This window comes from Cydia splendana, chromosome 1, assembly GCF_910591565.1.
Source record: "Cydia splendana chromosome 1, ilCydSple1.2, whole genome shotgun sequence".
NCBI classification, from domain to species: Eukaryota; Metazoa; Arthropoda; class Insecta; order Lepidoptera; family Tortricidae; genus Cydia; species Cydia splendana.
The window spans coordinates 29,797,457-29,807,514 of NC_085960.1; the positions used below are offsets into that span (position 1 = coordinate 29,797,457).

At 43.0% G+C, this 10,058-nt stretch overlaps 1 protein-coding gene across 1 annotated transcript in view; it reads left to right on the forward strand.

The window, feature by feature from the left end:
• LOC134792984 (microtubule-associated protein futsch) overlaps nucleotides 1-5,739 on the forward strand; it is a 150,898-nt gene extending 145,159 nt beyond the window's left edge. The window contains exons 8-12 of the mRNA XM_063764486.1: nucleotides 355-485; nucleotides 1,731-2,009; nucleotides 2,127-2,426; nucleotides 2,972-3,198; nucleotides 3,473-5,739. Coding sequence (XP_063620556.1) covers nucleotides 355-485; nucleotides 1,731-2,009; nucleotides 2,127-2,426; nucleotides 2,972-3,198; nucleotides 3,473-3,704 — 1,169 coding nt within the window. The 3' untranslated portion in view covers nucleotides 3,705-5,739. The remainder of the gene's footprint in view (nucleotides 1-354; nucleotides 486-1,730; nucleotides 2,010-2,126; nucleotides 2,427-2,971; nucleotides 3,199-3,472) is intronic.
• The last annotated feature ends 4,319 nt before the right edge of the window (nucleotides 5,740-10,058 follow it).

A 10,058-nucleotide genomic window follows, 5' to 3' on the forward strand; every position in this document is an offset into this window, starting at 1 on the left:
GTGTTTGCAGTTTTTAGGGTTCCGTACCCAAAGGGTAAAACGGGACCCTATTACTAAGACTCCGCTGTCCGTCCGTCCGTCCGTCTGTCACCAGGCTGTATCTCACGAACCGTGATAGCTAGACAGTTGAAATTTTCACAGATGATGTATTTCTGTTGCCGCTATAACAACAAATACTAAAAAGTACGGAACCCTCGGTGGGCGAAACCGACTCTCACTTGTCCGGTTTTTTTTAAGCTTCGAAAGGTATATTGTAACCGATGGTAATTTTCCGCATTAAGAAGGCTCTATTGAGTATCGAAGCTAGCAATTCTTCGGATGAATTTTAATATGACTGGAAATTTCAATTTGCAGTCGCTGAATGCCTGGGCAAGATATCGGAGCTAGAAATGGAGGTGTCGTCGAAGGAGGAGGCGAACGCGCGCCTGCAGGCCGCGCACGTGGACCAGGTCGCCTCGCTCGCCAACGACATCAAAGGCCTAAAGGTGAGTCATAGACTGCCTGGCGACAGTAGGATTAGCACAGGAGCGCCGCGACAATATCTCGAGATAGACTACCCGTCCCTCTCTAATTAATCCAGTTCTAAATAGACGGGTAGACTATGTCGCGGGGTTCTTGTTCTAAGCCTACAGTAGTCTGTTAGAGACTGCAACCGTGGCAATGGGGACTGACGCGCTCCAGCAGAGACCCTAGCTGTGATTTTCATGTCGATGCTAGTTTTGCCTAGCTCAAAGTGCCCTGAAAGTTCTTGTAAAGTTCCCTCCGTTAAAGATTATACTTGTGATTTAGGTACAATATAACTGGTAAATTATTACCTATTTGTTGGGTATTTATTTGCAAAACATAAAAAAATCTACCTATTCCTTCGAGCAACACGGAAGGGAGGCGGCACTCGCACTATTTCCCCTCTGCCGAGGTACAAGATTAGCGCGTCAATCTAATCCAGCGCGGGTAATAAAACTAGTTGCACTTGGATTTTTCACTAGACCGAGTCCAGATGCGCGCGTGAACACTGCTGCACAAAAATGCCTGTTTGCTCGGTTTTTTGTTATAAAAAGAGGTCGGGGACATCAAATTTACAAAAAGAAAGTGTTACATTTCACATGTAATATTTTTTTTTACATATCATACGTTTAATTACATTCAAACACAATTATTATATTTTAGTCTCATGTAATTGTTGGATTTATCGATTTTGCTCGCTCAGTACAAATTGCGGATCGGTGGAGCGACAAATCCGACTTCTCATCTCTCAGAATACAATAACATACTTCAACGAAAATGTGTTAGTGTGCGTGTTGTGACACTTGTCACTCGTCCGTACACAAAAAAAGATCGAGGTTTGCAAGATTTGTCTTTGACGTGTGTCATATTCTATGTATTTGTGTCGTCATTACAGATTGGATTTTGTATGTAAGTGTGTGAGAAGTGCGACTGTGTGCACCTTTCCCCCCGCGAAAAATGGCAGAAAGATTTGTACGGTGAGATATCGCTTGGGGCCCTCCCTTCCGATGTGTCGGATGCCGGTGTTGCTCGAAGACCTATTCATATCAAACTTACTTATGCTTAGTTGGCCAATACACGAATGTTTTTTTAAGCGATGTATGATATGGGGTTCCTTAACAAGATACTCTTAGACCATTTGTGCTTGTTGTGACTTTTTAATATTCCATCGATGACGCATTTGTGTCATAAATTTGTGGCTAATCATTTTATGTTGTTGCTTGCAGGACACAATTGATTCCCTAAAGCGCGAAGTCGCCGAGAGCAGGGCGCGGCTCCACGCGCACAGCGAGATAGAGCGCACCCTGCGCGCGCAGCTGGAGGCGGCGCGGGCGGAGATCGAGCGCGCCGACACGCTGCGCGCCGTCTGCAACACGGCCTGCAACACCGTGTGCAACCTCACCGACGCCGCCTGCGACCCCGTCTGCTGCGAGGTGGAGGAGTGCGAGCTCAGGCTGAGCGCTAATGAGGAGTTAAGCACTGATGCTAACGAGTTGGCAGCTGAGGTAAGATGAATTCAATTGGAATTGAATTCTATTAAATTTATCTGTCGATTTTTTGTGAGTATCTCAGGCAGCGCGGTATGGTACACCGAAATAATAAACGATCTCATCTACCTCCAGGTCCGCTCGCTCCGCGCCGTAATCGAGCTGAAGCAAGCCGAGATGGCGTCCCTCCGCGACGCGCGCACCTCGCTCGGCGCTGAGCGCGAGCGGCGCGCGACGGCCGAGCGCGAGGCGCGCGCCGCGCGGCACGCCGCCGAGGAGCTGCGCGAGCGCGCCGCCGCCCGCCAGCGCGAGGCCGACCGCCTCCGCGACGACAACAGGAGGCTCAGGGACGCCGCCGCGAGGGACAGGGATCAGGCCTCGAGGATCGCGGCGCTCAATGAGGAGCTCCGGTACAAGCTCAGGCAGAAGTCGCAGGTGAGATTTCGTATTATGTCTTTAGTATTATGTTATTACTAGTGTCGGATCTTCCGATCCAGAGGAAAGGAAATGTCGACGATTAAGATAGTGTTTCAAGACAGTCTCTATCTTTCGACCTCGAATAAATTAATAAAACGGTCATCTTTAATCGGTTAGTGTTACCTAGTAAACACACTTAGGGTCGGTTGCACCAAACCGTCTGTCAGCGTTAAAGTGTTCGGTAAAATTTATTGTATGAGAAGTTTCATAGATCTCTGCTGCATGACGTTGATCAGTCTGTTAACTGTGGTTGGTGCAACTGGCCCTTATAATTAAATGTTTGTGATCTTTCGCCCGATGTTTCCAAGTGTTAAGTGATCGCTTTAGGCTCGGTTGCACCAAACTGTTCGTATCGTTAAAGAGTTCGCTAAATTTGTATGTATGGAAAGTTTCATAGTAAAGTGCCTGGGGGCGCCGGCTGCCGTTGATCAGTCTGTCAAATATGGTTGGTTCAACTGGCCCTTAGTCTTACGTGATTGTAAGTTTTAAATGTTTTCTTCCAGGTGGTATCCTTGCTCGCCGGCGGCGGCTACATGGAGCGCGTGCGCGCGCGCACGTCGTCGGGCTCGTCGCTGCGCTCGGCGTCGCCCGAGTCGCCGCCGTCGCCCGCGTCGCCCGCGCCCGACGCGGCGGCGCCGGCGCTGCCCGCCGTCAAGGGCGTCGTCGAGAAACACGACTCCGTCAGCTGGGTGCTGGAAATCGAGGAGACGCCTGAGGAGGTGGCTTCTAGGTAACTAGACTTTGTTGTTTCACAAGGCACCATCTAAACATGTCCTAAGGTAGCGCACAAGCAGACTGATAGTAAGGTATGGTAACTTTTTAAAGGATTTTGGTGGTTCAGTACAAAAAATAAAATGATTGTCAGTATCCGAACATTATTGAAACTTAGTATGTAATTATATTGTCAGATTTATTAAATTACCGCCAAACTATAGCTTATGACATGTGAAGCCCTTAACAAATCGCAAATGGAACACGATTTGATATTATTGTTCTATTTGTAGACTGGCGCGGCGCTCGTCGTTCCGCAGTATGGGGTCGCCGCTGTCGTCGTCGGGCGTGAAGCGTCGCGGCGGCGGCTCGCCGGGCGGCTCGCCCGGGCCGGCGCCCGCGTCGCCCGCGCCCAACGCCTCCAAGCTGTTCCGGCCCGGCGACCTGGACTTCCCGCCGCCGCCGCCGCCGCTCAAGGAGTCCGCCGGCGAGGCTATCTACATCTACGATGACCGCCAGTATTGAGCGGACGACGGCGCTTTTGTGAATATTCATCGCAGTATCAGCCCTGAGCGTACGATACGCTATACGGATGCTTTACTGGCTAGCTCTTGAACGTGTTTCGACCCGGTGACGTGGACTCGCCGCTGCCGATAATAAGAATCCGCGGCGGGTCATCTACGTGATTATATTAAGCGCTCGAACCGATGTGATATACTGCAACTATGTCGCGACTATAGGCCTAAGTCAGAGTCGACTGTTACCTGGCGCTTGTGAAGTTTTTGTACCAATGCAAGGCTTACAGTCAGTACTAAACGCAATAAGAAATCCGTAAAATCGTTAACACGATGACACGTTACAGCTTTTAAAGTTTAATCCAGAGATGCTTAAATACCTACCTATACATACCTTATGATGACCTAGTAAAAATAGGATATACGCAAATGGGTCTAATGTATTGCTCTTCGTCAGATCAAAAGCTACAGACAAAGACGTAAGAAGCGCTTTCGATGTTTTGTATAAACTCACAGACACAATGAACGAGCCGTCTCGAGAAGAGTTTTTAGAGTATTTTGTATACATATGAACTGTAAAAAAGCACCTGGCGACTGTCAGAGCTACATTACGTTACAGTAAATATAGTGGGTGGTTCGAGTACGGCAACCGTCGGTTTTTAAGTGTCGCTGACAGATTCAGATATACCCGAAACAGAGCTTTTATGATATGAGGAACACGAAGTGGTACAGACGTATCGCTGTCTTATGCTTCAAATACAGTATTACACGGACTAAAATCTCATGTACGGAGCAAATGTTAAGTGCGCGATCGTCAACAGAAGTGTACTTGTGAAGGAATGACGCTGGCATTGGACTTGTTATATTCTTGCCGGTATCGTTCGAGGAGTCATAGTTTTATAACGAAAATGTGGGACCCGACCGGTATGTCTTTATAGTACCTACTTAATAACATAAGATTTCTGGTAGTTAGAAGATTGTTTGGAAATCTAACATATTTATTGTAATCGATAGTACCGATTATTTTAGAGAGCCTGGTTATGCGTTGATATTGGTATTTAGTATACGCGCCGGGCATAGTAATTACATTAATACGTGTGTAACTGCTTTCAAATTCTGGTCTTAAAAGTTAAACATTTGATTGGGCTTCGGAGTAGTGTTTTGTACCTGTGAATTGCGTCGATTTATAAATTGTCTTGCACCTTGATCACAATTGTACTATTGCCGTAGAGTTCAAGATATAACTCTAATAATTATAGTATACCTTGTATCGTTTAAACTGTCGTCTTCTCTCTTCTCTGTTTTCAAGCACATACCTTTGTTTTCTTTCTCCATTCTATCTCAATCTCAAATTCTTCTCCTATAGCGGTATAGTTACTGTTCCTGCCTTCGATTCTTCATACTTGAAATTGGCGCAATAATTGTTTGTATTTATTTAAGTTAAGGTGTAAAAATATTTATCCCGGGATCTTCCGGGCTGTTGTCGACGCTGTAACATTTTGTATTGTTTTGTATTCATTACTTATATTTATAACTTGATTATAGTTTATCGTGGTTGTTGGCACTGTATTATTTTTATGTACAAATAACAATTTTAATGAGAAATTAACTTACTTAGATTTAAGAAAGTACTGTGTTGAACTGTAAGAATTATAATAGCCGCAGTAGTATGATACACTAGCATGTTAAGTTTATTCCCTCGCATCGTCTGTCTCAGTTTGACTTGTATAGTGTGAAAGAGATGGCTGGTGTTTAAAGGGATTATTCTTACCATGGTAGCCACCTTGATTCTGATATAGAGTAGTCAGACCGCCCCACGAACGCTGGCTTACCCTCCGGTCTGAAAACATGATTCGTACCAAAGAGTCGCGTTTATCTACTCTATGTAATGTTCCTTAATTTCTTAGTGTGTCCATTTTGCATGTGCATTAAAGTCAGGTAATGTTAATTTTTATTTATTTTTAAGCTAATAAATAATACCATTCCAAATTAAACATTGTAAGAGTAATAAATGATAAACAATAAAATAAACTATGTCGAAATAACGCTTGGTTTTATTGTCGTTTACCTGTTATCACGAAGGCGTACTACCACATGAGCGCAATTTATAAATATTTTTTCTGAGTAAAACCCAAATATTAAAAACACTTTTTGGAATGCCTACAATTATTTAAGAATTGGAAAAACAGCTCGCTATTTCGAACCTTTCGTATGTATGTGTAACAAAAGAAATTAATTTCGGCAAGTCTAATCCGCTAGGCGGGTTTCCTGGGGGCCGATTTTTGGAATTTCGATCGCTCGATTTTGCGTATTTCGTTCAATAATATCTCCACTACTAGGCATTTAAATTCTACTAATAGAATTGAAAACGAGTGGTCAATACCACTCGATTCCAAATTTCTATCGCTCGTATTTCAAAATTAGCATTTCGCCGTTTTCCTGCGATTTTCGAGTGACGAAATTGAGCGATCGAAATTCAAAAATCACCCCCTTAATTGTTCGTAGGCGCTTTTCGCTACATATGTGTTTTCCCGCTACGAACGTAGCGCATAGCTCGTGCTGGCAGTAAATGTGTTAACCATCCTGCCAAAGGGGCGGGGGCGGGGGGGGGGGGGGGGGGGGGCTATGTTTAGCAGTGGACGTCTTTTGGCTGAGATGATGATGATGATGATCCTGCCATTAAAAAAAACAAAATGAATGATGTGCATTGAAACAAAAGGACTTTGCAGGTTGCCTTGCAGATGCCTTGCAGGCTTAGGCCGAGCGAGACCTTCTATTCTATGTATTATGAAAAAGAAAAGCCTATTACAGTCCTCTCGAGCTACTGCGCCCGAAACGGGCTACTTTGAAGCCCTAATACATAACGACAACATAAATACACATAATATAAACTGATATAAAATAAAAAAATCGGGCAAGTGCGAGTCGGACTCGCGCACGAAGGGTTCCGTACCATACAAAAAAAAACAAAAAAAAAAAGGAAAAACGGTCACCCATCCAAGTACTGACCACTCCCGACGTTGCTTAACTTTGGTCAAAAATCCCGTTTGTTGTATGGGAGCCCCATTTAAATCTTTATTTTATTCTGTTTTTAGTATTTGTTGTTATAGCGGCAACAGAAATACATCATCTGTGAAATTTTCAACTGTCTAGCTATCACGGTTCGTGAGATACAGCCTGGTGACAGACGGACGGACGGACGGACAGCGAAGTCTTAGTAATAGGGTCCCGTTTTACCCTTTGGGTACGGAACCCTAAAAATCAACAAATTAACAAACCATTACCTCACGAACTGAAAAATTCGTCGGAATGAATGTGTACAATTACGTTAAATATTTAATAATTGACCTTTTCCCTAATCATACTAAATTAAACTTTTTTATCAACCTTAATGCGCCTGATCGAAAAACATTACACCCACCCACCCGCACCCACAATAATAATTTGGTCCAGTAATCAACTAATAAGTCTTATTTCTCCGTCTTTTTGTATAAAATACCAGGAAAAATCACGTCATGCATAATTTTACAAATTGTTTCCATTAGCAAGGGAATGGTTTCGAGGCAATCTCGTTAATGTTTTATGGTAATTTTCAAGGTTTCGGGGTTTTAAGAAACAAACCGCAGTTGATTATTTTAACGAAATGGGGCTTAGAGGAAGGAATTATTCATTCGTCCTGATGTTTTGAAAGTGTCGTTGCTCACGTTCTTGGTTGCTGAACTGTCGAAGCTAGTAAGTACCTTACGACATTTAACTGTAAAGGTTACTCCAATTATACGGCAGGTACACGCCTCTTAAGGCAAAAATAACGATTGGAAAAATTCGCACGCCTCAGTTTGCGCTCACTTGGTAAGAGCGGTTGCGTGTTCCTAAATGTCGCAAGGTCGAATCTTGCCCCAAGCGTAGATTTTTTAATTTTTCCTTATTCTAATAATTTGCAGTAATGATCGCTTCCAGACGTATCTGCTTGATACCAAAAATGGTTATCAGTCGTTAAATATATATTTGCTACCGTATAAAATCCGTTTTCAGTGAAAAACGCATTTTCCTTAGTTAAAACTAATGGGGTTGGCAACTGTCAAAGGTTTGCCTAGATGGCGCCATCATAGCTTGCCCCTTTTTCTATGAGATTTGGCTTAGAGAGCTGGCATCCAGGGTATTAAAAAAACAAAAATTTGACACAATTCTAGGGATTGACGGGGCAAGCTATGATGGCGCCATCTGCTAAAAACTTCCACCGGCCAACCCCATTTTCAGCCAGCGGCCGGCGAGCGCCAGAAGTGCCAGAACCGACGTTTTATATTTTATAATGTTCACTTGGAAAACAGAGCTTTTTTTGGGTTATGTAATGTTATGTATGTCGTCAAGTCAAAAGCAGTTTTCACTGAAATACTTAACTATACCTACAGTGCGGAAAAAATTAAAGGACCCTGGAGGGAAAGTACCTCAAAACTTTAAGTTAGCTTATTTTACGGGTCATTCTTTTATTATTCAAAAGAAACAAAACTGCATTCAAATATTGTTTTAAATTAGCTTCCTTCGTCCGGGAATCGAACCGACAAAAAATTCCAAAAATACTAAATATGCGGTTTTATGGATATTTTGTACGACAGATGAGTGTAAGGCCTAATGTTTCTTGGAGAAATTTTAACATTAACATGAACTGTATCGACTAGAGTGAAATGTAATGTGAAATTGCAATAGGTAGGTAGTTAAATTTTTAGTCGGACAGATTCCCAGGCGATACAAGCGAATTAAAAAAAATCGTGAATGCAGTGTTGTTTATTTTTACAAATAAAATATTGTTTCCTTGAGCTAACTTAAGGGGCCCACTGATTAACAGTCCGCCGGACGGTATCGGCCTGTCAGTAAGAACAAAATTTTGACAGCTCCGAACAACTGACAGGCCGATACCGTCCGGCGGACCCCTTTAGGGTTGTAAGGTACTTTCCCTCCAGTGCCCATAATTTTTTTCCACACTGTAGGTATATTTAGGTTTAAAGAAATTTTGAGTTAACATACTTATACTAAGAATTAATTATCTTGACGAGTACATTTTTATTTGTTATATAATATTAAGTGCAAATTTATTGAGTTCTTGCATAATAAATATATATGTAGGTAGGTATACATTTTTTATTTATTGTGCCCACAAGTTGTGTACACAAGTAAGTACGCGAGAACATTATATTAGTTACCATGCGCGAGCGCAGCCGCGAGGTCTCAGGCTAACCAGAACTGCAGATCGCGGGATGCGTAGCGACTATGTGTAATTGGAGATCATGGTTACTAAGCTAGCTCGGGCGCGAACAATTTGAACAATTTATAACCAGTACTCACCAAGGCACTTTGCGAAAACTAGTTTCCCAGTTTTCTCTAGTGGCAAGAAATTGGTAGTACCTAACAGGTGGGAATAGCCCATACCGCTCATTGATTATGCGGGAAATCTGTTATCCTTTCATTAAGTGGAAGAAACGTCCTGTTGTGATAAGGCCATGTATTCCCATATTTCGCGCGAGCGCGGGTGAGTGGAGTATCTAATTTTGAGTCTTTGGAAACGTGACTCGTCGGAACATATCGAGTCTACTTAATAAAAATGTGTTCTCGCGTATTTTCTCCTAAGAGAAGACGTAAGTTAAATTATAATTAAGTACTTAGTCTAGTTTCTGTATGATTTTTCATGACATTTGCCATTGATCGCGAATAAAGCATTAACCATCAAAATAGAGTTAGACCAAGAAAAGTCTGCAGCGATTTTGATAGCCCACGCAGTGCCAGTGTTATTTTAAACGTCAACTATGTGTAAAAAATCAATATAAAAACTACAATTTTGCGTTAGCAGTGTTAGCACCCTCTTAAGTAAGTACCTATTTAGTAGATAAGTGTTACAGATGTAATGCATAATTGTTTTCCACCGTATTTTCTCGGAAACGTTCGTATTTATCATGCTAGTTCGGTCAATGGCAGTAGTTTTTGTATCGAGACTGACTGAAATAGCAAGACACGTTCGTGAAATCAGTTTCCGTGAAAGTACGATGGAAAATAATTAATTATGCACAGCGCCACTTGCACCATTCACTAACCCGGGGTTAACCGGTTAAACCTGGAGTAACCATGGTTACCAGTACAATTTGACACTGGGTTAAAACGGATTAACCGGTTAACCCCGGGTTAATGGGATGGTGCAAGTAACGCTTAATAAAGCTACGCTAGACCGGGGCGAGCCCGGGCCGAGGCGTCCGACATGTAATTTTCTATGACGGCTGATCGGTGATCACGTGGTGCTTTCCATAGAAAAAGAAGCGCCGGAAGCTCCGGCCCGGTCTAGCGTGAGTAATCCTTAAATGGGTTGAGTAGAGCGCTC